General features: G+C 52.8%; 1 protein-coding gene across 1 annotated transcript; it reads right to left on the bottom strand.

Moving 5' to 3' along the window:
* Positions 1-98: 98 nt before the first annotated feature.
* Positions 99-26,031, bottom strand: TERF2IP (TERF2 interacting protein). Its single transcript, XM_069735976.1, has 3 exons — positions 24,585-26,031; positions 3,019-3,122; positions 99-681 (listed from the first exon to the last, which is right to left on the bottom strand). Exons 1-3 carry the CDS (start codon positions 26,008-26,010, stop codon positions 280-282), a joined length of 1,932 nt encoding a protein of 643 aa, XP_069592077.1. The 5' UTR covers positions 26,011-26,031; the 3' UTR covers positions 99-279.
* Between the last annotated feature and the right edge of the window lie 142 nt (positions 26,032-26,173).

The raw sequence follows: 26,173 nt of genomic DNA, 5'->3' as shown, positions 1-26,173 counted from the left end.
GATACGGGGGGGCCGTGCTGACACCAGGGGGCCGTCCTGATACGGGGGGGCCGTCCTGACATGTTCTGTGCTTTCTAGTTATATTGTGAAGAAGAAACTGTTGAGAAAGTGACTTTAATGAAACATTGCAGAGCCGCGGACGGAGCCGAGGACACACAGCGGAGCGGACATCTTGGCTCCTCCTTCACATTTCCAGGAACGTTGGGGGCAGTCGTGTGTACAGACCCCCGGACTTCAGACGGTGCGGGCGCAGCATCGTAGACGAGGTCCAGCTCACATCTAGCTCGCCAGGAAGGCCACCCTTGTGGCCACGTTGTCCGCCCCGTACTTCCTCACCAGGTGACCCTGCCGGCTCGGACCGTTCCTCTGTAGCCACACGTCATCTTCATGCTCCCAGATAGGGGAACCATCAGGCCGCCGGCCGGTGCGCAGGAAGTGCCTGGTGCTGCCCAGCTCCCCACTGTTCTTCAGTAGAGCCTGAGTGACCCGGGACACGTCCATCCCAAACTCGCTCATCAGGTCGGTCAGGGCGTCCTGCAGATCCTCACTGTCAGACCCCTCGGGGCTCGAGGACACATCGTCCACCGGGGACACCGCGCTCATGGAGTCTTCACCCATCACAAAGTCCTTCAGACTGATAGCGGGAACCTTCACCTTACAGTCCGAATCCTCGTCCCCCAACTGCCAGGAGAGAGACGATGAGAGTACAATCCGCAGACATGGCCGCACAAAAACACAGAGGAGATGAGGGCTGAGCGGCCATTACTAACCCAACACAGAACCTCACTAGAGTCCCAGAGCCACCTATACACAGCCTGTATTATACTCCAGAGCTGCACTCACTATTCTGCTGGTGCAGTCACTGTGTACATACATTACATTACTGATCCTGAGTTACATCCTGTATTATACTCCAGAGCTGCGCTCACTATTCTGCTAGTGCAGTCACTGTGTACATACATTACATTACTGATCCTGAGTTACATCCTGTATTATACCCCAGAGCTGCACTCACTATTCTGCTGGTGCAGTCACTGTGTACATACATTACATTACTGATCCTGAGTTACATCCTGTATTATACTCCAGAGCTGCGCTCACTATTCTGCTGGTGCAGTCACTGTGTACATACATTACATTACTGATCCTGAGTTACATCCTGTATTATACCCCAGAGCTGCACTCACTATTCTGCTGGTGCAGTCACTGTGTACATACATTACATTACTGATCCTGAGTTACATCCTGTATTATACTCCAGAGCTGCGCTCACTATTCTGCTGGTGCAGTCACTGTGTACATACATTACATTACTGATCCTGAGTTACATCCTGTATTATACCCCAGAGCTGCACTCACTATTCTGCTGGTGCAGTCACTGTGTACATACATTACATTACTGATCCTGAGTTACATCCTGTATTATACTCCAGAGCTGCACTCACTATTCTGCTGGTGCAGTCACTGTGTACATACATTACATTACTGATCCTGAGTTACATCCTGTATTATACCCCAGAGCTGCACTCACTATTCTGCTGGTGCAGTCACTGTGTACATACATTACATTACTGATCCTGAGTTACATCCTGTATTATACTCCAGAGCTGCACTCACTATTCTGCTCGTGCACTCACTGTGTACATACATTACATTACTGATCCTGAGTTACATCCTGTATTATACCCCAGAACTGCACTCACTATTCTGCTCGTGCACTCACTGTGTACATACATTACATTACTGATCCTGAGTTACATCCTGTATTATACCCCAGAGCTGCACTCACTATTCTGCTGGTGCAGTCACTGTGTACATACATTACATTACTGATCCTGAGTTACATCCTGTATTATACCCCAGAGCTGCACTCACTATTCTGCTGGTGCAGTCACTGTGTACATACATTACATTACTGATCCTGAGTTACATCCTGTATTATACCCCAGAACTGCACTCACTATTCTGCTCGTGCACTCACTGTGTACATACATTACATTACTGATCCTGAGTTACTTCCTGTATTATACTCCAGAGCTGCACTCACTATTCTGCTGGTGCAGTCACTGTGTACATACATTACTGATCCTGAGTTACATCCTGTATTATACTCCAGAGCTGCACTCACTATTCTGCTGGTGCAGTCACTGTGTACATACATTACTGATCCTGAGTTACATCCTGTATTATACTCCAGAGCTGCACTCACTATTCTGCTGGTGCAGTCACTGTGTACATACATTACATTACTGATCCTGAGTTACATCCTGTATTATACTCCAGAGCTGCACTCACTATTCTGCTGGTGCAGTCACTCTGTACATACATTACTGATCCTGAGTTACATCCTGTATTATACCCCAGAGCTGCACTCACTATTCTGCTGCTGCAGTCACTGTGTACATACATTACATTACTGATCCTGAGTTATATCCTGTATTATACCCCAGAGCTGCACTCACTATTCTGCTGATGCAGTCACTGTGTACATACATTACATTACTGATCCTGAGTTACATCCTGCATTATACTCCAGAGCTGCACTCACTATTCTGCTGGTGTAGTCACTGTGTACATACATTACTGATCCTGAGTTACCTCCTGTATTATACCCCAGAGCTGCACTTACTATTCTGCTGGTGTAGTCACTGTGTACATACATTACCGATCCTGAGTTACCTCCTGTATTATACTCCAGAGCTGCACTCACTATTCTGCTGGTGCAGTCACTGTGTACATACATTACATTACTGATCCTGAGTTACCTTCTGTATTATACCCCAGAGCTGCACTCACTATTCTGCTGGTGCAGTCACTGTGTACATTACATTACCGATCCTGAGTTACCTCCTGTATTATACCCCAGAGCTGCACTCCCTATTCTTCAGTGTCACCGCTGACATCCCCCTGCTCGCCCTGCTGGTTCAGGGTCTGCCTGGTGACTTGCTTTACAGACTCTCAGCTGTGGAGGGGTCACAAACTTTACATATTACTGGATTCTGTGTTCTCTGATTGTACCTCAAACTCCATGTTGGCGATCTCGAATATTTGCAGTTCTTCCGATTGGTCGGGTTCCTGCTCCTCGGGCGGCTGCGTATTTATATATGTGGATTCTTTCTTCCCTAAAGAAACAAAGACACAAGAAGGCCAGAGAGACAGTCAGTAATGGAGTCACACACGGCCAGGGAGACAGTCAGTAATGGAGTCACACAAGGCCAGGGAGACAGTCAGTAATGGAGTCACACAAGGCCAGGGAGACAGTCAGTAATGGAGTCACACACGGCCAGGGAGACAGTCAGTAATGGAGTCACACAAGGCCAGGGAGACAGTCAGTAATGGAGTCACACAAGGCCAGGGAGACAGTCAGTAATGGAGTCACACAAGGCCAGGGAGACAGTCAGTAATGGAGTCACACAAGGCCAGGGAGACAGTCAGTAATGGAGTCACACAAGGCCAGGGAGACAGTCAGTAATGGAGTCACACAAGGCCAGGGAGACAGTCAGTAATGGAGTCACACAAGGCCAGGGAGACAGTCAGTAATGGAGTCACACAAGGCCAGGGAGACAGTCAGTAATGGAGTCACACAAGGCCAGGGAGACAGTCAGTAATGGAGTCACACAAGGCCAGGGAGACAGTCAGTAATGGAGTCACACAAGGCCAGGGAGACATCTGACAATGGAGCCACCTGTGGGCCTCAGTCCTCACTACACGGCTGTCACCGGCTGTTATACCGCTGGGAATGGAGGTGACAAGGGCTGTGTGTCCTCGGATGGAGCATCTGACAATGGAGCCACCTGTGGGCCTCAGTCCTCACTACACGGCTGTCACCGGCTGTTATACCGCTGGGAATGGAGGTGACACAAGGGCTGTGAGTCCTCGGATGGAGCATCTGACAATGGAGCCACCTGTGGGCTTCAGTCCTTACTACACGGCTGTCACCGGCTGTTATACCGCTGGGAATGGAGGTGACACAAGGGCTGTGTGTCCTCGGATGGAGCATCTGACAATGGAGCCACCTGTGGGCTTCAGTCCTCACTACACGGCTGTCACCGGCTGTTATACCGCTGGGAATGGAGGTGACACAAGGGCTGTGTGTCCTCGGATGGAGCATCTGACAATGGAGCCACCTGTGGGCTTCAGTCCTCACTACACGGCTGTCACCGGCTGTTATACCGCTGGGAATGGAGGTGACACAAGGGCTGTGTGTCCTCGGATGGAGCATCTGACAATGGAGCCACCTGTGGGCTTCAGTCCTCACTACACGGCTGTCACCGGCTGTTATACCGCTGGGAATGGAGGTGACACAAGGGCTGTGAGTCCTCGGATGGAGCATCTGACAATGGAGCCACCTGTGGGCTTCAGTCCTCACTACACGGCTGTCACCGGCTGTTATACCGCTGGGAATGGAGGTGACAAGGGCTGTGAGTCCTCGGATGGAGCATCTGACAATGGAGCCACCTGTGGGCCTCAGTCCTCACTACACGGCTGTCACCGGCTGTTATACCGCTGGGAATGGAGGTGACAAGGGCTGCGAGTCCTCGGATGGAGCATCTGACAATGGAGCCACCTGTGGGCTTCAGTCCTCACTACACGGCTGTCACCGGCTGTTATACCGCTGGGAATGGAGGTGACACAAGGGCTGTGTGTCCTCGGATGGAACATCTGACAATGGAGCCACCTGTGGGCCTCAGTCCTCACTACACAGCTGTCACCGGCTGTTATACCGCTGGGAATGGAGGTGACACAAGGGCTGTGTGTCCTCGGATGGAACATCTGACAATGGAGCCACCTGTGGGCCTCAGTCCTCACTACACGGCTGTCACCGGCTGTTATACCTGTTGTGAGTTCTGTTTTTGGGCTCCCTCTGGTGGTTACTGATGGTACTGGGTGACTTGTCTTTCCTGGGTCTCTGGGTTCCACCTGTTCCATCAGGATATGGGAGTTTCCTATTTAACCTGGCTTTGCTGGCATTTCCTCGCCGGTTATCAATGTATCCAGTGTGTCTTGTTACCTCTGCTCCCTGCTCCTAGAACCTTCTGGACAAGCTAAGTTTGGATTTTCCTGTTTTGGTGTTTTGCTTTATTTGGTTTTTAGTCCAGCCTGCAGATATGTGATTCTTTGCTGCTGGTTGCTCTAGTGGGCTGAAATTGCTCCTCATGTACCATGAGTTGGCACATGAGTTCAAGTAATTTCAGGATGGTTTTTTGAAGGGTTTTTCGCTGACCGCGCAGTTCACTTTTGTATCCTCTGCTATCTAGCTTTAGCGGGCCTCATTTTGCTGAAACTGTTTTCATACTGCGTATGTGGTTTCCTCTCATTTCACCGTCATTATATGTGGGGGGCTGCTATTTCTGTGGGGTATTTCTCTGGAGGCAAGAGAGGTCTGTGTTTCTTCTAATAGGGGAAGTTAGATCTTAGGCTGGAGCGAGACGTCTAGGATCATCGTAGGCACGTTCCCCGGCTACTTTTATTTGTGTGTTAGGTTCAGGGTCGCGGTCAGCTCAGGTTCCATCGCCCTAGAGCTTGTTTGTATCTGTGCTTGTCCTTTAGTGATCCTCTGCCATTGGGATCATGACAGTATAACCGGCCCACAAAGTGTAAATTGTATTGGCTGAAGTAGGAGGATAAGTAGTCTGAGGAAGTTTTTTTTTTTTTTTTCTCTTTCCCTCAGAGTTTGCTGCCTAGCCTTATTGCAGCCTGGCTACTTCCTCCTCCTCTTAATCTTTGAATGGCTCTGATCCCAGCTGTTTATCATGGACGTCCAGAGTTTGGCTTCCAGCCTGAATAATCTTGCCACTAAGGTTCAAAATATACAGGATTTTGTTGTACATGCTCCTATGTCTGAACCTAGAATTCCTATCCCAGAGTTTTTTTCTGGAGATAGATCTCGTTTTCTGAATTTTAGGAACAATTGCAAGTTGTTTCTTTCTTTGAAATCTCGCTCCTCTGGAGACCCTGCTCAGCAAGTCAAGATTATTATATCTTTCCTGCGGGGTGACCCTCAGGATTGGGCATTTGCATTGGCACCAGGGGACCCTGCGTTGCTTAATGCGGATGCGTTTTTTCTGGCATTGGGTTTGCTCTATGAGGAACATAACCAAGAGATTCAGGCTGAAAAAGCTTTGTTGGCCCTCTCTCAGGGGCAAGATGAAGCAGAAATTTATTGTCAAAAATTTCGGAAGTGGTCGGTGCTTACTCAGTGGAATGAGTGCGCCCTGGCTGCAAAGTTCAGAGATGGCCTTTCTGAGGCCATTAAAGATGTTATGGTGGGGTTCCCTGCGCCTACTGGTCTGAATGAGTCTGACTATGGCTATTCAGATTGATCGGCGTTTACGGGAGCGCAAACCTGTGCATCATTTGGCGGTGTCGTCTGAACCGTCACCTGAGATAATGCAATGTGATAGAATTCAGTCCAGAAGTGAACGGCAAAATTATAGGCGGAAAAAAAGGTTGTGCTTTTATTGTGGTGATTCAGCTCATGTTATATCAGCATGCTCTAAACGCACAAAAATGGTTGATAAGTCTGTTGCCATTAGTACTTTACAGTCTAAGTTCATTCTGTCTGTGACTCTGATTTGTTCATTATCAGCCATTTCCGTCGATGCCTATGTGGATTCAGGCGCTGCCCTGAGTCTTATGGATTGGTCATTTGCCAATCGCTGTGGGTTTAGTCTGGAGCCTCTGGAAGTCCCTATTCCTTTGAAGGGAATTGACTCTACACCTTTGGCTATGAATAAACCTCAGTACTGGACACAAGTGACCATGCGTATGACTCCTGTTCATCAGGAGGTGATTCGCTTCCTGGTACTGTATAATTTGCATGATGTCCTAGTGCTTGGTCTGCCATGGTTACAAACTCATAATCCAGTCCTTGACTGGAAATCAATGTCTGTGTTAAGCTGGGGTTGTCAGGGGGTTCATGATGATGCACCTCCGATTTCTATCGCTTCATCTACTCCTTCTGAGGTTCCTGTATTTTTGTCGGATTATCGGGATGTTTTTGAGGAGCCTAAGCTCAGTTCGCTTCCTCCTCACAGGGATTGCGATTGTGCTATAGATTTAATTCCTGGTAGTAAATTTCCTAAAGGTCGTTTGTTCAATCTGTCAGTGCCAGAGCATACTGCTATGCGGGATTATGTTAAGGAGTCCTTGGAAAAGGGACATATCCGTCCATCTTTGTCCCCTTTGGGAGCAGGTTTTTTTTTCGTGGCCAAAAAAGATGGTTCCTTGAGGCCTTGTATAGATTATCGTCTTTTGAATAAGATTACCGTAAAATATCAGTATCCTTTGCCATTGTTGACTGATTTGTTTGCTCGCATTAAGGGGGCTAAATGGTTCACTAAGATTGATCTTCGGGGTGCGTATAATCTTATACGAATAAAGCAAGGTGATGAGTGGAAAACCGCATTTAATATGCCTGAGGGCCATTTTGAGTATTTGGTAATGCCTTTTGGACTTTCTAATGCTCCTTCAGTCTTCCAGTCCTTTATGCACGATATTTTCCGTGAATATCTGGATAAATTTATGATTGTGTATTTGGATGATATTTTGGTTTTTTCTGATGACTGGGAGTCTCATGTTCAGCAGGTCAGGAAGGTGTTTCAGGTCCTGCGGGCCAATTCCTTGTTTGTAAAAGGCTCAAAGTGTCTCTTTGGAGTCCAGAAGATTTCTTTCTTGGGGTATATTTTTTCCCCTTCTACTATTGAGATGGATCCCGTCAAGGTTCAGGCTATTTGTGACTGGACGCAGCCTGCATCTCTTAAGAGTCTGCAGAAGTTCTTGGGCTTTGCTAATTTCTATCGTCGTTTTATAACTAATTTTTCTAGTGTTGTTAAGCCTTTGACGGATTTGACTAAGAAGGGTGCTGATGTTGCTAATTGGTCTCCTGCGGCTGTGGAGGCCTTTCAGGAACTTAAGCGCCGGTTTTCTTCTGCTCCTGTGTTGCGTCAGCCAGATGTTTCGCTCCCTTTTCAGGTTGAGGTTGATGCTTCCGAGATTGGAGCGGGGGCGGTTTTGTCACAGAGAAGCTCCGATGGCTCAGTGATGAAGCCATGCGCGTTTTTTTCTAGAAAGTTTTCGCCGGCTGAGCGGAATTATGATGTTGGTAATCGGGAACTTTTGGCCATGAAGTGGGCATTTGAGGAGTGGCGTCATTGGCTAGAGGGTGCTAGACATCGTGTGGTGGTCTTGACTGATCACAAAAATTTGATTTACCTTGAGTCTGCCAAGCGTCTGAATCCTAGACAGGCTCGTTGGTCACTGTTTTTCTCTCGTTTCAATTTTGTGGTTTCATACCTGCCAGGTTCAAAGAATGTGAAGGCGGATGCTCTTTCTAGGAGTTTTGTGCCTGACTCCCTTGGAAATTCTGAGCCCTCTGGTATCCTTAGGGATGGGGTGATTTTGTCTGCTGTCTCCCCAGACTTGCGACGTGCTTTGCAGGAGTTTCAGGCGGGTAAACCTGATCGTTGTCCGCCTGAGAGACTGTTTGTTCCGGATAATTGGACCAGTAGAGTCATCTCCGAGGTCCATTCTTCTGCGTTGGCAGGTCATCCTGGAATATTTGGTACTAGAGACTTGGTGGCCAGGTCTTTTTGGTGGCCTTCCTTGTCGAGGGATGTGCGTTCTTTTGTGCAGTCTTGTGCTCGGGCTAAGCCTTGCTGTTCTCGGGCCAGTGGATTGTTGTCACCTTTGCCTATCCCGAAGAGGCCTTGGACGCACATTTCCATGGACTTTATTTCGGATCTCCCTGTCTCTCAAAAAATGTCCGTCATCTGGGTTGTGTGTGATCGCTTTTCTAAAATGGTTCATCTGGTACCCTTGCCTAAGTTACCTTCCTCCTCTGAGTTGGTCCCTCTGTTTTTTCAGAATGTGGTTCGTTTGCATGGGATTCCTGAGAACATCGTTTCTGACAGGGGATCCCAGTTTGTGTCTAGATTTTGGCGGACGTTCTGTGCTAAGATGGGCATTGATTTGTCCTTTTCGTCTGCATTCCATCCTCAGACGAATGGCCAGACTGAACGAACTATCAGACCTTGGAAACTTATTTAAGGTGTTTTGTTTCTGCTGATCAGGATGACTGGGTTACCTTTTTGCCGCTGGCCGAGTTTGCCCTTAATAATCGGGCTAGTTCTGCTACCTTGGTTTCTCCTTTCTTTTGTAATTCGGGGTTTCATCCTCGTTTTTCCTCTGGTCAGGTGGAACCTTTTGATTGTCCTGGAGTGGACATGGTGGTGGATAGGTTGCATCGGATTTGGAGTCATGTGGTGGACAATTTGAAGTTGTCCCAGGAGAAGGCTCAGCAGTTTGCTAATTGCCGTCGCCGCGTGGGTCCTCGACTTCTTGTTGGGGACTTGGTGTGGTTGTCTTCTCGTTTTGTTCCTATGAAGGTCTCTTCTCCTAAGTTCAAGCCTCGGTTCATCGGTCCCTATAGGATCTTGGAAATTCTTAACCCTGTGTCGTTTCGTTTGGATCTCCCGGCATCGTTTGCTATTCATAATGTGTTCCATCGGTCGTTGTTGCGGAAGTATGAGGTACCTGTTGTTCCTTCGCTTGAGCCTCCTGCTCCAGTGCTGGTGGAGGGAGAATTGGAGTATGTTGTGGAGAAGATCTTGGATTCTCGTGTTTCCAGACGGAAACTCCAGTATTTGGTCAAGTGGAAGGGTTATGGTCAGGAGGATAATTCTTGGGTGGTTGCCTCGGATGTTCATGCTGATGATTTGGTTCGCGCTTTTCATAGGGCTCATCCTGGTCGCCCTGGTGGTTCTCGTGAGGGTTCGGTGACCCCTCCTCAAGGGGGGGGGGTACTGTTGTGAGTTCTGTTTTTGGGCTCCCTCTGGTGGTTACTGATGGTACTGGGTGACTTGTCTTTCCTGGGTCTCTGGGTTCCACCTGTTCCATCAGGATATGGGAGTTTCCTATTTAACCTGGCTTTGCTGGCATTTCCTCGCCGGTTATCAATGTATCCAGTGTGTCTTGTTACCTCTGCTCCCTGCTCCTAGAACCTTCTGGTCAAGCTAAGTTTGGATTTTCCTGTTTTGGTGTTTTGCTTTATTTGGTTTTTAGTCCAGCCTGCAGATATGTGATTCTTTGCTGCTGGTTGCTCTAGTGGGCTGAAATTGCTCCTCATGTACCATGAGTTGGCACATGAGTTCAAGTAATATCAGGATGGTTTTTTGAAGGGTTTTTTGCTGACCGCGCAGTTCACTTTTGTATCCTCTGCTATCTAGCTTTAGCGGGCCTCATTTTGCTGAAACTGTTTTTATACTGCGTATGTGCTTTCCTCTCATTTCACCGTCATTATATGTGGGGGGCTGCTATTTCTGTGGGGTATTTCTCTGGAGGCAAGAGAGGTCTGTGTTTCTTCTAATAGGGGAAGTTAGATCTTAGGCTGGAGCGAGACGTCTACGATCATCGTAGGCACGCTCCCCGGCTACTTTTATTTGTGTGTTAGGTTCAGGGTCGCGGTCAGCTCAGGTTCCATCGCCCTAGAGCTTGTTTGTATCTGTGCTTGTCCTTTAGTGATCCCCTGCCATTGGGATCATGACATATACCGCTGGGAATGGAGGTGACAAGGGCTGTGTGTCCTCGGATGGAGCATCTGACAATGGAGCCACCTGTGGGCTTCAGTCCTCACTACACGGCTGTCACCGGCTGTTATACCGCTGGGAATGGAGGTGACACAAGGGCTGTGTGTCCTCGGATGGAGCATCTGACAATGGAGCCACCTGTGGGCTTCAGTCCTCACTACACGGCTGTCACCGGCTGTTATACCGCTGGGAATGGAGGTGACACAAGGGCTGTGTGTCCTCGGATGGAGCATCTGACAATGGAGCCACCTGTGGGCTTCAGTCCTCACTACACGGCTGTCACCGGCTGTTATACCGCTGGGAATGGAGGTGACACAAGGGCTGTGTGTCCTCGGATGGAGCATCTGACAATGGAGCCACCTGTGGGCTTCAGTCCTCACTACACGGCTGTCACCGGCTGTTATACCGCTGGGAATGGAGGTGACAAGGGCTGTGTCCTCGGATGGAGCATCTGACAATGGAGCCACCTGTGGGCTTCAGTCCTCACTACACGGCTGTCACCGGCTGTTATACTGCTGGGAATGGAGGTGACAAGGGCTGTGTGTCCTCGGATGGAGCATCTGACAATGGAGCCACCTGTGGGCCTCAGTCCTTACTACACGGCTGTCACCGGCTGTTATACCGCTGGGAATGGAGGTGACACAAGGGCTGTGTGTCCTCGGATGGAGCATCTGACAATGGATCCACCTGTGGGCCTCAGTCCTCACTACACGGCTGTCACCGGCTGTTATACCGCTGGGAATGGAGGTGACACAAGGGCTGTGTGTCCTCAGATGGAGCATCTGACAATGGAGCTACCTGTGGGCTTCAGTCCTTACTACACGGCTGTCACCGGCTGTTATACCGCTGGGAATGGAGGTGACAAGGGCTGTGAGTCCTCGGATGGAACATCTGACAATGGAGCCACCTGTGGGCCTCAGTCCTCACTACACGGCTGTCACCGGCTGTTATACCGCTGGGAGTGGAGGTGACACAAGGGCTGTGAGTCCTCGGATGGAACATCTGACAATGGAGCCACCTGTGGGCTTCAGTCCTCACTACACGGCTGTCACCGGCTGTTATACCGCTGGGAGTGGAGATGACACAAGGGCTGTGTGTCCTCGGACGGAGCATCTGACAATGGAGCCACCTGTGGGCCTCAGTCCTCACTACACGGCTGTCACCGGCTGTTATACTGCTGGGAATGGAGGTGACACAAGGGCTGTGTGTCCTCGGATGGAGCATCTGACAATGGAGCCACCTGTGGGCCTCAGTCCTCACTACACGGCTGTCACCGGCTGTTATACCGCTGGGAATGGAGGTGACACAAGGGCTGTGTGTCCTCGGATGGAGCATCTGACAATGGAGCCACCTGTGGGCTTCAGTCCTCACTACACAGCTGTCACCGGCTGTTATACCGCTGGGAGTGGAGGTGACACAAGGGCTGTGTGTCCTCGGATGGAACATCTGACAATGGAGCCACCTGTGGGCTTCAGTCCTTACTACACGGCTGTCACCGGCTGTTATACCGCTGGGAATGGAGGTGACACAAGGGCTGTGTGTCCTCGGATGGAGCATCTGACAATGGAGCCACCTGTGGGCTTCAGTCCTCACTACACGGCTGTCACCGGCTGTTATACCGCTGGGAATGGAGGTGACACAAGGGCTGTGTGTCCTCGGATGGAGCATCTGACAATGGAGCCACCTGTGGGCCTCAGTCCTCACTACACGGCTGTCACCGGCTGTTATACCGCTGGGAATGGAGGTGACACAAGGGCTGTGTGTCCTCGGATGGAGCATCTGACAATGGAGCCACCTGTGGGCTTCAGTCCTCACTACACGGCTGTCACCGGCTGTTATACCGCTGGGAATGGAGGTGACACAAGGGCTGTGTGTCCTCGGATGGAGCATCTGACAATGGAGCCACCTGTGGGCTTCAGTCCTCACTACACGGCTGTCACCCGGCTGTTATACCGCTGGGAATGGAGGTGACACAAGGGCTGTGTGTCCTCGGATGGAACATCTGACAATGGAGCCACCTGTGGGCCTCAGTCCTCACTACACGGCTGTCACCGGCTGTTATACCGCTGGGAATGGAGGTGACACAAGGGCTGTGTGTCCTCGGATGGAGCATCTGACAATGGAGCCACCTGTGGGCTTCAGTCCTTACTACACGGCTGTCACCGGCTGTTATACCGCTGGGAATGGAGGTGACACAAGGGCTGTGAGTCCTCGGATGGAACATCTGACAATGGAGCCACCTGTGGGCTTCAGTCCTCACTACACGGCTGTCACCGGCTGTTATACCGCTGGGAATGGAGGTGACACAAGGGCTGTGTGTCCTCGGATGGAGCATCTGACAATGGAGCCACCTGTGGGCTTCAGTCCTTACTACACGGCTGTCACCGGCTGTTATACTGCTGGGAATGGAGGTGACACAAGGGCTGTGTGTCCTCGGATGGAGCATCTGACAATGGAGCCACCTGTGGGCCTCAGTCCTCACTACACGGCTGTCACCGGCTGTTATACCGCTGGGAATGGAGGTGACACAAGGGCTGTGAGTCCTCGGATGGAACATCTGACAATGGAGCCACCTGTGGGCTTCAGTCCTCACTACACGGCTGTCACCGGCTGTTATACCGCTGGGAATGGAGGTGACACAAGGGCTGTGAGTCCTCGGATGGAACATCTGACAATGGAGCCACCTGTGGGCTTCAGTCCTCACTACACGGCTGTCACCGGCTGTTATACCGCTGGGAATGGAGGTGACACAAGGGCTGTGTGTCCTCGGATGGAACATCTGACAATGGAGCCACCTGTGGGCTTCAGTCCTTACTACACGGCTGTCACCGGCTGTTATACTGCTGGGAATGGAGGTGACACAAGGGCTGTGTGTCCTCGGATGGAGCATCTGACAATGGAGCCACCTGTGGGCTTCAGTCCTCACTACACGGCTGTCACCGGCTGTTATACCGCTGGGAATGGAGGTGACACAAGGGCTGTGAGTCCTCGGATGGAACATCTGACAATGGAGCCACCTGTGGGCTTCAGTCCTCACTACACGGCTGTCACCGGCTGTTATACCGCTGGGAATGGAGGTGACACAAGGGCTGTGAGTCCTCGGATGGAGCATCTGACAATGGAGCCACCTGTGGACTTCAGTCCTCACTACACGGCTGTCACCGGCTGTTATACCGCTGGGAATGGAGGTGACACAAGGGCTGTGTGTCCTCGGATTGAGCATCTGACAATGGAGCCACCTGTGGGCCTCAGTCCTTACTACACGGCTGTCACCGGCTGTTATACTGCTGGGAATGGAGGTGACAAGGGCTGTGTGTCCTCGGACGGAGCATCTGACAATGGAGCCACCTGTGGGCCTCAGTCCTCACTACACGGCTGTCACCGGCTGTTATACCGCTGGGAATGGAGGTGACACAAGGGCTGTGTGTCCTCGGATGGAGCATCTGACAATGGAGCCACCTGTGGGCCTCAGTCCTCACTACACGGCTGTCACCGGCTGTTATACCGCTGGGAATGGAGGTGACACAAGGGCTGTGTGTCCTCGGATGGAGCATCTGACAATGGAGTCACCTGTGGGCTTCAGTCCTCACTACACGGCTGTCACCGGCTGTTATACCGCTGGGAATGGAGGTGACACAAGGGCTGTGTGTCCTCGGATGGAGCATCTGACAATGGAGCCACCTGTGGGCTTCAGTCCTCACTACACGGCTGTTACCCGGCTGTTATACCGCTGGGAATGGAGGTGACAAGGGCTGTGTGTCCTCGGATGGAGCATCTGACAATGGAGCCACCTGTGGGCTTCAGTCCTCACTACACGGCTGTCACCGGCTGTTATACCGCTGGGAGTGGAGGTGACACAAGGGCTGTGAGTCCTCGGATGGAACATCTGACAATGGAGCCACCTGTGGGCTTCAGTCCTCACTACACGGCTGTCACCGGCTGTTATACCGCTGGGAGTGGAGATGACACAAGGGCTGTGTGTCCTCGGACGGAGCATCTGACAATGGAGCCACCTGTGGGCCTCAGTCCTCACTACACGGCTGTCACCGGCTGTTATACTGCTGGGAATGGAGGTGACACAAGGGCTGTGTGTCCTCGGATGGAGCATCTGACAATGGAGCCACCTGTGGGCCTCAGTCCTCACTACACGGCTGTCACCGGCTGTTATACCGCTGGGAATGGAGGTGACACAAGGGCTGTGTGTCCTCGGATGGAGCATCTGACAATGGAGCCACCTGTGGGCTTCAGTCCTCACTACACAGCTGTCACCGGCTGTTATACCGCTGGGAGTGGAGGTGACACAAGGGCTGTGTGTCCTCGGATGGAACATCTGACAATGGAGCCACCTGTGGGCTTCAGTCCTTACTACACGGCTGTCACCGGCTGTTATACCGCTGGGAATGGAGGTGACACAAGGGCTGTGTGTCCTCGGATGGAGCATCTGACAATGGAGCCACCTGTGGGCTTCAGTCCTCACTACACGGCTGTCACCGGCTGTTATACCGCTGGGAATGGAGGTGACACAAGGGCTGTGTGTCCTCGGATGGAGCATCTGACAATGGAGCCACCTGTGGGCCTCAGTCCTCACTACACGGCTGTCACCGGCTGTTATACCGCTGGGAATGGAGGTGACACAAGGGCTGTGTGTCCTCGGATGGAGCATCTGACAATGGAGCCACCTGTGGGCTTCAGTCCTCACTACACGGCTGTCACCGGCTGTTATACCGCTGGGAATGGAGGTGACACAAGGGCTGTGTGTCCTCGGATGGAGCATCTGACAATGGAGCCACCTGTGGGCTTCAGTCCTCACTACACGGCTGTCACCCGGCTGTTATACCGCTGGGAATGGAGGTGACACAAGGGCTGTGTGTCCTCGGATGGAACATCTGACAATGGAGCCACCTGTGGGCCTCAGTCCTCACTACACGGCTGTCACCGGCTGTTATACCGCTGGGAATGGAGGTGACACAAGGGCTGTGTGTCCTCGGATGGAGCATCTGACAATGGAGCCACCTGTGGGCTTCAGTCCTTACTACACGGCTGTCACCGGCTGTTATACCGCTGGGAATGGAGGTGACACAAGGGCTGTGAGTCCTCGGATGGAACATCTGACAATGGAGCCACCTGTGGGCTTCAGTCCTCACTACACGGCTGTCACCGGCTGTTATACCGCTGGGAATGGAGGTGACACAAGGGCTGTGTGTCCTCGGATGGAGCATCTGACAATGGAGCCACCTGTGGGCTTCAGTCCTTACTACACGGCTGTCACCGGCTGTTATACTGCTGGGAATGGAGGTGACACAAGGGCTGTGTGTCCTCGGATGGAGCATCTGACAATGGAGCCACCTGTGGGCCTCAGTCCTCACTACACGGCTGTCACCGGCTGTTATACCGCTGGGAATGGAGGTGACACAAGGGCTGTGAGTCCTCGGATGGAACATCTGACAATGGAGCCACCTGTGGGCTTCAGTCCTCACTACACGGCTGTCACCGGCTGTTATACCGCTGGGAATGGAGGTGACACAAGGGCTGTGAGTCCTCGGATGGAACATCTGACAATGGAGCCACCTGTGGGCTTCAGTCCTCACTACACGGCTGTCACCGGCTGTTATACCGCTGGGAATGGAGGTGACACAAGGGCTGTGTGTCCTCGGATGGAACATCTGACAATGGAGCCACCTGTGGGCTTCAGTCCTTACTACACGGCTGTCACCGGCTGTTATACTGCTGGGAATGGAGGTGACACAAGGGCTGTGTGTCCTCGGATGGAGCATCTGACAATGGAGCCACCTGTGGGCTTCAGTCCTCACTACACGGCTGTCACCGGCTGTTATACCGCTGGGAATGGAGGTGACACAAGGGCTGTGAGTCCTCGGATGGAACATCTGACAATGGAGCCACCTGTGGGCTTCAGTCCTCACTACACGGCTGTCACCGGCTGTTATACCGCTGGGAATGGAGGTGACACAAGGGCTGTGAGTCCTCGGATGGAGCATCTGACAATGGAGCCACCTGTGGACTTCAGTCCTCACTACACGGCTGTCACCGGCTGTTATACCGCTGGGAATGGAGGTGACACAAGGGCTGTGTGTCCTCGGATTGAGCATCTGACAATGGAGCCACCTGTGGGCCTCAGTCCTTACTACACGGCTGTCACCGGCTGTTATACTGCTGGGAATGGAGGTGACAAGGGCTGTGTGTCCTCGGACGGAGCATCTGACAATGGAGCCACCTGTGGGCCTCAGTCCTCACTACACGGCTGTCACCGGCTGTTATACCGCTGGGAATGGAGGTGACACAAGGGCTGTGTGTCCTCGGATGGAGCATCTGACAATGGAGCCACCTGTGGGCCTCAGTCCTCACTACACGGCTGTCACCGGCTGTTATACCGCTGGGAATGGAGGTGACACAAGGGCTGTGTGTCCTCGGATGGAGCATCTGACAATGGAGTCACCTGTGGGCTTCAGTCCTCACTACACGGCTGTCACCGGCTGTTATACCGCTGGGAATGGAGGTGACACAAGGGCTGTGTGTCCTCGGATGGAGCATCTGACAATGGAGCCACCTGTGGGCTTCAGTCCTCACTACACGGCTGTTACCCGGCTGTTATACCGCTGGGAATGGAGGTGACAAGGGCTGTGTGTCCTCGGATGGAGCATCTGACAATGGAGCCACCTGTGGGCTTCAGTCCTCACTACACGGCTGTTACCCGGCTGTTATACCGCTGGGAATGGAGGTGACACAAGGGCTGTGAGTCCTCGGATGGAGCATGTGACAATGGAGCCACCTGTGGGCCTCATTCCTCACTACACGGCTGTCACCGGCTGTTATACCGCTGGGAATGGAGGTGACACAAGGGCTGTGTGTCCTCGGATGGAACATCTGACAATGGAGCCACCTGTGGGCCTCAGTCCTCACTACACGGCTGTCACCGGCTGTTATACCGCTGGGAATGGAGGTGACACAAGGGCTGTGTGTCCTCGGATGGAGCATCTGACAATGGAGCCACCTGTGGGCTTCAGTCCTTACTACACGGCTGTCACCGGCTGTTATACCGCTGGGAATGGAGGTGACACAAGGGCTGTGAGTCCTCGGATGGAACATCTGACAATGGAGCCACCTGTGGGCTTCAGTCCTCACTACACGGCTGTCACCGGCTGTTATACTGCTGGGAATGGAGGTGACACAAGGGCTGTGTGTCCTCGGATGGAGCATCTGACAATGGAGCCACCTGTGGGCTTCAGTCCTTACTACACGGCTATCACCGGCTGTTATACTGCTGGGAATGGAGGTGACAAGGGCTGTGTGTCCTCGGATGGAGCATCTGACAATGGAGCCACCTGTGGGCCTCAGTCCTCACTACACGGCTGTCACCGGCTGTTATACCGCTGGGAATGGAGGTGACACAAGGGCTGTGTGTCCTCGGATGGAGCATCTGACAATGGAGCCACCTGTGGGCCTCAGTCCTCACTACACGGCTGTCACCGGCTGTTATACCGCTGGGAATGGAGGTGACACAAGGGCTGTGTGTCCTCGGATGGAGCATCTGACAATGGAGTCACCTGTGGGCTTCAGTCCTCACTACACGGCTGTCACCGGCTGTTATACCGCTGGGAATGGAGGTGACACAAGGGCTGTGTGTCCTCGGATGGAGCATCTGACAATGGAGCCACCTGTGGGCTTCAGTCCTCACTACACGGCTGTTACCCGGCTGTTATACCGCTGGGAATGGAGGTGACAAGGGCTGTGTGTCCTCGGATGGAGCATCTGACAATGGAGCCACCTGTGGGCTTCAGTCCTCACTACACGGCTGTTACCCGGCTGTTATACCGCTGGGAATGGAGGTGACACAAGGGCTGTGAGTCCTCGGATGGAGCATGTGACAATGGAGCCACCTGTGGGCCTCATTCCTCACTACACGGCTGTCACCGGCTGTTATACCGCTGGGAATGGAGGTGACACAAGGGCTGTGTGTCCTCGGATGGAACATCTGACAATGGAGCCACCTGTGGGCCTCAGTCCTCACTACACGGCTGTCACCGGCTGTTATACCGCTGGGAATGGAGGTGACACAAGGGCTGTGTGTCCTCGGATGGAGCATCTGACAATGGAGCCACCTGTGGGCTTCAGTCCTTACTACACGGCTGTCACCGGCTGTTATACCGCTGGGAATGGAGGTGACACAAGGGCTGTGAGTCCTCGGATGGAACATCTGACAATGGAGCCACCTGTGGGCTTCAGTCCTCACTACACGGCTGTCACCGGCTGTTATACTGCTGGGAATGGAGGTGACACAAGGGCTGTGTGTCCTCGGATGGAGCATCTGACAATGGAGCCACCTGTGGGCTTCAGTCCTTACTACACGGCTATCACCGGCTGTTATACTGCTGGGAATGGAGGTGACAAGGGCTGTGTGTCCTCGGATGGAGCATCTGACAATGGAGCCACCTGTGGGCCTCAGTCCTCACTACACGGCTGTCACCGGCTGTTATACCGCTGGGAATGGAGGTGACACAAGGGCTGTGTGTCCTCGGATGGAGCATCTGACAATGGAGCCACCTGTGGGCTTCAGTCCTCACTACACGGCTGTCACCGGCTGTTATACTGCTGGGAATGGAGGTGACACAAGGTCTGTGAGTCCTCGGATGGAGCATCTGACAATGGAGCCACCTGTGGGCTTCAGTCCTCACTACACGGCTGTCACCGGCTGTTATACTGCTGGGAATGGAGGTGACACAAGGGCTGTGTGTCCTCGGATGGTGCATCTGACAATGGAGCCACCTGTGGGCTTCAGTCCTCACTACACAGCTGTCACCGGCTGTTATACCGCTGGGAATGGAGGTGACACAAGGGCTGTGAGTCCTCGGATGGAGCATCTGACAAAGGAGCCACCTGTGGGCTTCAGTCCTCACTACACGGCTGTCACCGGCTGTTATACCGCTGGGAATGGAGGTGACACAAGGGCTGTGAGTCCTCGGATGGAGCATCTGACAATGGAGCCACCTGTGGGCTTCAGTCCTCACTACACGGCTGTCACCGGCTGTTATACCGCTGGGAATGGAGGTGACACAAGGGCTGTGAGTCCTCGGATGGTGCATCTGACAATGGAGCCACCTGTGGGCCTCAGTCCTCACTACACGGCTGTCACCGGCTGTTATACTGCTGGGAATGGAGGTGACACAAGGGCTGTGTGTCCTCGGATGGAACATCTGACAATGGAGCCACCTGTGGGCTTCAGTCCTCACTACACAGCTGTCACCGGCTGTTATACCGCTGGGAATGGAGGTGACACAAGGGCTGTGAGTCCTCGGATGGAGCATCTGACAAAGGAGCCACCTGTGGGCTTCAGTCCTCACTACACAGCTGTCACCGGCTGTTATACCGCTGGGAGTGGAGGTGACACAAGGGCTGTGTGTCCTCGGATGGAACATCTGACAATGGAGCCACCTGTGGGCCTCAGTCCTTACTACACGGCTGTCACCGGCTGTTATACCGCTGGGAGTGGAGGTGACACAAGGGCTGTGAGTCCTCGGATGGAGCATGTGACAATGGAGCCACCTGTGGGCCTCAGTCCTTACTACACGGCTGTCACCGGCTGTTATACCGCTGGGAGTGGAGATGACACAAGGGCTGTGTGTCCTCGGATGGAACATCTGACAATGGAGCCACCTGTGGGCCTCAGTCCTCACTACACGGCTGTTACCGGCTGTTATACCGCTGGGAATGGAGGTGACACAAGGGCTGTGTGTCCTCGGATGGAACATCTGACAATGGAGCCACCTGTGGGCCTCGGTCCTTACTACACGGCTGTTACCGGCTGTTATACCGCTGGGAATGGAGGTGACACAAGGGCTGTGTGTCCTCGGATGGAACATCTGACAATGGAGCCACCTGTGGGCCTCAGTCCTTACTACACGGCTGTTACCGGCTGTTATATCGCTGGGAATGGAGGTGACACAAGGGCTGTGAGTCCTCGGATGGAACATCTGACAATGGAGCCACCTGTGGGCCTCGGTCCTTACTACACGGCTGTTACCGGCTGTTATACCGCTGGGAATGGAGGTGACACAAGGGCTGTGTGTCCTCGGATGGAACATCTGACAATGGAGCCACCTGTGGGCCTCGGTCCTTACTACACGGCTGTTACCGGCTGTTATACCGCTGGGAATGGAGGTGACACAAGGGCTGTGTGTCCTCGGATGGAACATCTGACAATGGAGCCACCTGTGGGCTTCAGTCCTTACTACACGGCTGTCACCGGCTGTTATATCGCTCCTTCAGCTGCCGACTCTGATAAGTTACAGAGGACATTGGCAGGGAGGTCAGTCGTTGCCCTTCTCTTTGCCCCGGCCATTGTACCCCCCTGACATGTTGCCTAGGAGAGTCACACGATTTTAGTGGGTTGAAATGTGGAGAATTCGCAGAGCGGGCGAGTCTCTGTGCAGACGATGTGCTGCTCTTTATAGATGACGTATATCACTAGTGTCAGGAGGTCGGCAGGTTTATCAATTAACTGGAATAAATCTGTTCTGATGCCACAAGATCCTCGGCCCGTTCTCCAATGCTGGAACAATCTCAGCTAATTGTAGACAAACTTAGTACTTGGGAACACGTGTCGGTACCACGCCTCAGTGTGGCACACAAAACGTGGACCCCATAAATGTACAGCTGAGGTCCCCAATTGTTATATGTGCGACGTACGCTCGGCTTTCTCCCCCATATCTTGTACAAACCATGTTCAGGGAATTTATATGGCATAATCCCAATTTGGGTGAAGGATGAAAGTTAAAGTTTTTTTCTTATTGGGAGCAAAAAGGATCTGGCGCAATTATTGACAAACTCTGTCCGGGAACGTGCCCGCGATCTGGAAGAGCAGAGGTTTGGACGCAGCACATGTGTGTTCCAGGCAGGACTGTGGAGTCTGAGACAGTATAAAATGGCGCGACTCCTATCATATACAAGACATTGGGGGCAGTAGTGCAGGATGTCCTGGAAACGTCCGTTCTGTTCCTGATCTCAGGGGAGATGAATCCGCTGCTCGTCGTGTCCATGTCAGTGGTGGCCGGGGCTGTGGAGTGGGGGGTTTGGTTACTGAGCCCACAGCCCTAGTTGTAGGTCACAATCGCAGAGGATGGATTCCTAGAAACCCTGCGCCCGCTGTGCTTGTGTCTGTCGCTGTGTAAACTCCCTGCGGTGTGGGGTTACAGCGCAGCATGTCAATTATCGGCAGCGGGGGTCTCACCCACAGCCATTCATTGCATGCAGTGTATCTGGAAGGTTCAGTGAACACAGACGGATTCACCTGCGTCACCAGAACGCGCTTAGTTAAAACACGCTGCTCTATCCTGACCGTGGGATCGTGGCCTAAACGTTTTCAACAGCGCCAAGAGGAATTCACTTTATGGCTTAACGCTTTTTACCAATACCTACATGTCCGACATGCTCTCAGCTCACTCGGGTCTGATGGATCTCTGCACACATTATCCCCTAACAGATACTACTGCTTCTACACGTGACACAAAGGGGTTAATTTGTCATTGTCATTGGATAATCACCACTGACAGGTAAAGCTAAATGGAAGGTGGATGTTGGCCCTAAATCGATGGAGCAAAGGAGATTCTAGAAACGCCCCACATTATTTCCCTGTGAAATTCACAGAGGATACAAGTCTCCCAGCTTGTCACAGCAGAGGATACGGCAGCGATGCCGAACGCCCGAGGTGTGGGACTGAGGAGGCACCTTGGATGCAAGTCATGTGGGGATGTGGACAGACGGGCCCATTTTGGGATGAGGTCATCTCCTTGATTCAGGCTCTGTGCACACGTTGCGGATTTGGCTGCAGATTTGCAGCAGTTTTCCATGTGTTGTACAGCACCATGTAAACCTATGGAAAACAGAATCCACAGTGCACATGCTGCGGAAAATTCTGCGCAGAAACGGTGCGGTTTATTCCGCAGCATGTCAATTCTTTGTGCAGATTCCTCAGCGGTTTACGCCTGCTCCATAATTGGAATCCGCACAATATCCGTGGTAAAACGCAGGTAAAGTGCAGGGTGTTTTACCTGTGGTTTTTTCAGAACCCGCGTGGAAACATCCGCAATGGAACCCGGAACGTGTGCACATACCCAAAAAGGGTGAGAGGAGCGACAATTGCTAACGGACCCCATATATTGGGATTATCTGAAGATGGAGCGGATCCCGACTCGCCTCTAGTCATAGGAATCAATCGGATCTCAGTTCTTGCCTCTCATTCATTAGACACAACCTCCATCTGTGGGAGATCTGGGTGGACAGAGGAAACAGAAGAGTCCTTGGAGGACACCCCGGGGCTGCCCACAAATCTCCAGGCTATCCCCGTAATCCTCTTTTTCCTTCTCCACTGCTACAAATTTGATACTGTTATCCCAGAACTGCTCTGAAAATGAAAACTGTCATCATGTCCGGACCCTCGTTCTGCAGAAGAATTTGCTGCTTTCTCAGGTTTTTACTTTTGAAACAAATTCTGTTGTTATTGGGAGATTTGTCCAATAAATGTGATTGATCCTCGAACGGCCGATGATTGGACGTTATACGACTCCTCTGCGTCCAGGAAAGTATCAGCATTTGTGGAATCATTTGGAACGCAGAGTATAAGCCAGTGGGCAGACGAAGAGTTAACAGTGCGGCCACATTCACACTATCAGCATTTGGCCACTGTTTCACGTCGTCCATATTTGTAGCCACAACCACGAGTGGGTGATAAGTGCAGAACTGGGGACGAGTTTCTATGATACGTTTCCGGATTCTTCCACTTCTGATATTGTCTACAAATACTAAAGCAAAAAACTCACCAAATACTCAACGTGTGGCCGAACCACGGCCATTATACGAGAAAATCAGAGGAAAATAACAGCATTTGTGGAATACCGTATATACTCCAGTATAAGCCGAGATTTTCAGAGCATTTTTTTAGGCTGAAAGTCCCCCTCTCGGCTTATACTCGAGTCGTTGTCCAGAGGGTTGGTGGGGGGAGGGGGAGCGGCGGCTGTGACATACTCACCTGCTCCTGGCGCGGGCTGCACTTCCCTGATGGTCTCCGACTCCGCAGCTCTTCCTGCGTTCTGCGGTCACGTGGTACCGCTCATTAAAGTAATGAATATGGACGCGACTCCTCTCCCATAGGCGTGGAGCGCGTATTCATTACTTTAATGAGCGGTAACGGTGACCACTGAACACAGGAAGATCGACGGAGCCGGAGACTATCAGAGAAGCGCCAGGAGGGGGTAAGTATGACGGGGGAGGGTGACCCATGCAATATTCGCCTGTCCCCGGTCCACCGCTGTGTCTTCTGCGTCCTTTGGCTGTGACGTTCAGGTCAGAGGGCACAAAGACGTGTTTAGTGCGTGCCCCCTGCCTGAACAGTCACTGCAGAGAGCCGGAAGGCACAGCAGGTGGAAAGGGGACAGGGGAATATCACAAGTGTTGGGCGGCGGCTCCTGCACCTGGCCCCCATATAGCACGCCGGTGTCCCCGCCTGCCCATGCCCCCGGCGCCCGCAATGAGAGGGGAGTATGTCATTTTTTTTTTTAATCGCAGCAGCATACAGGGCATATTATTCTATGGAGCATCTTATGGGGCCATCATAAACTTTATGGGGCATTATATGGGGCTCCTGATTCAATATGGATATTCACAAACACTTAACCTACTGATGTCTCAATTAATTTTACTTTTATTGGTATCCATTTTCATTTTTGAAATTTACCGGTAGCTGCTGCATTTCCCACCCTAGGCATATAGTCGAGTCATTAAGTTTTCCCCGTTTTTTGTGGCAAAATTAGAGGAGGGGGGATCGGCTTATACTCAGGTATATACGGTAATTTAGAACGTGGTGTGGAATGAGGACTGCGGCCCCCGTCATGTGATCGGGGTCTGCTGCCCACCATGCGGCACGTCTCTTTTGGTGGTGCCCTATAGAGGGTCATACCCCAATCTCCCTCCTGAATAACACGTACGCACCTTTTCCCTTTTCTGTTGAGGCGTTTGTGGCGACTCTCCGTCGTCGGGTCACAGTGTTCCCTTCTGGGGGGCTGCCATCATCATCAGTGGACACATCTTTACATAATTCCCCCTTTCTTGGGCCCCCTGAACCTGCAGTGAGAGAGGGGGCAGATCTCGGGGAGGTGTCAGCAGGCGGGGGATCATGCTGCGGGGCAGTGATGTCTCCGGTGGCCCCTGCTCTGGTCCTGGGGGTCTTGCTGGGTGCCGGGGGCCGCAGGAGCAGCTTGTACAGGTGTTTCTTTCGCAGGATATGCATTCTGTAGCGACATTTCATGGCCTGCCACGTCCTCTGCACCAGCTGCTTCTTCTCCAGCTCCTTCCACAGGAGGTTCCCGGTCGCTGGCTTATTGGGCCCCTCGTTCTCCTGGACATACTGTAGTATGACAATGTCTTCCTGCCTGCTGAACCGGACCCGCCCCACCGAACCCGATGAAATCCGATTTGGCACCATGTTCCGCAGAGACGCCTTGGTTCGATGGTCTTCTGTGGCGCGGCGCCCCCTGTGGGTCCTTAATCCTATCGGGTCACATCCTGTACACTCCATCTGCTCAACTGCTGGTTCCTTCTTCATACCAGAGACCCCTGCTTTTGGGCCGGGGTCACGTGATGCGGGGCCCCCAGTGTTGGGCCCGAGGTCACATGATGCGGGGGCCCCAGTGTTGGGCTCAGGGTCACGTGATGCGGGGGCCCCAGTGTTTTGCTCAGGGTCACGTGATGCGGGGGCCCCAGGGTCAGATGATATGGGGGCCCCAGTGTTTTGCTCAGGGTCACGTGATGCGGGGGCCCCAGTGTTGGGCTCAGGGTCAGATGATGCGGAGGCCCCAGTGTGACGTGATGCGGGGGCCCCAGTCTTTGGTCCGGGGTCGCGTGATGTGGGGGCCCCAGGGTCAGATGATGCGGGGGCCCCAGTGTTTTGCTCAGGGTCACGTGATGCGGGGGCCCCCGAGGGGCAGACATTGCTGTTGGGATCCCTCTCCTGCCCGGTGTGGCCCACTCCTTCTCTCGGGCCCCCCGTGCTGTGACTCTTCTCCGTCCTCCTCGGTGCCGGTTCAGGGGCCCCTGCTCGGGTCCTCTCCGCGTCTCTCCAGTTCAGCAGGCGGTAGCTCCGGGGGGAGAGTCTCCGGTTGCTGCGGACACAGTCCGTGATGTAGGAGCTGGAGATGTACTGGATGCCGAGCCGCTCTCCGGGGTCTGCGAGGAGGAAAGCCCCGGGCTCCTGCACACGGCACATGATCCCGCCGCCGGAAGTGATGAGCGGAGACAGCTGCCTCTTCAGGGGCCCGGGCCGCACGTAGAACCGCATGGGACCGAGGTCCGAGATAAACAGCGACCGGGAGCGACACAAGAGCTCCGGCACCGCCATCCCCGCGCAGCCGCGGCGCATAAAGATGACGTCACCACACTGCGAGCGTCTCCACAGCAACAAGATCATGTGACTACACAGCGCGCAGAAGGCCGTCTGTGTAGTGGGCGTGCTGATTGGCTGTGAAGCTTTGCGCTTTGATTGGCTGCCAGGCTGCACTAGTCCTGACGCTGATTGGTGCATT

The sequence above is a fragment of the Ranitomeya imitator genome, chromosome 8 (assembly GCF_032444005.1).
Source record: "Ranitomeya imitator isolate aRanImi1 chromosome 8, aRanImi1.pri, whole genome shotgun sequence".
Taxonomy (NCBI): Eukaryota; Metazoa; Chordata; class Amphibia; order Anura; family Dendrobatidae; genus Ranitomeya; species Ranitomeya imitator.
This window is presented reverse-complemented; position numbering and strand designations above follow the sequence as displayed.

Excerpts from the sequence above, each read along its gene's own strand:
- TERF2IP (XM_069735976.1), bottom strand. The coding sequence starts at position 26,010 with ATGCGCCGCGGCTGCGCGGGGATGGCGGTGCCGGAGCTCTTGTGTCGC. Across the intron at positions 3,123-24,584 it reads CTCAACAGAAAAGGGAAAAG|GGAAGAAAGAATCCACATAT; the intron begins GTGCGTACGTGT and ends TTGTTTCTTTAG. Across the intron at positions 682-3,018 it reads TCGCCAACATGGAGTTTGAG|TTGGGGGACGAGGATTCGGA; the intron begins GTACAATCAGAG and ends CTCTCCTGGCAG.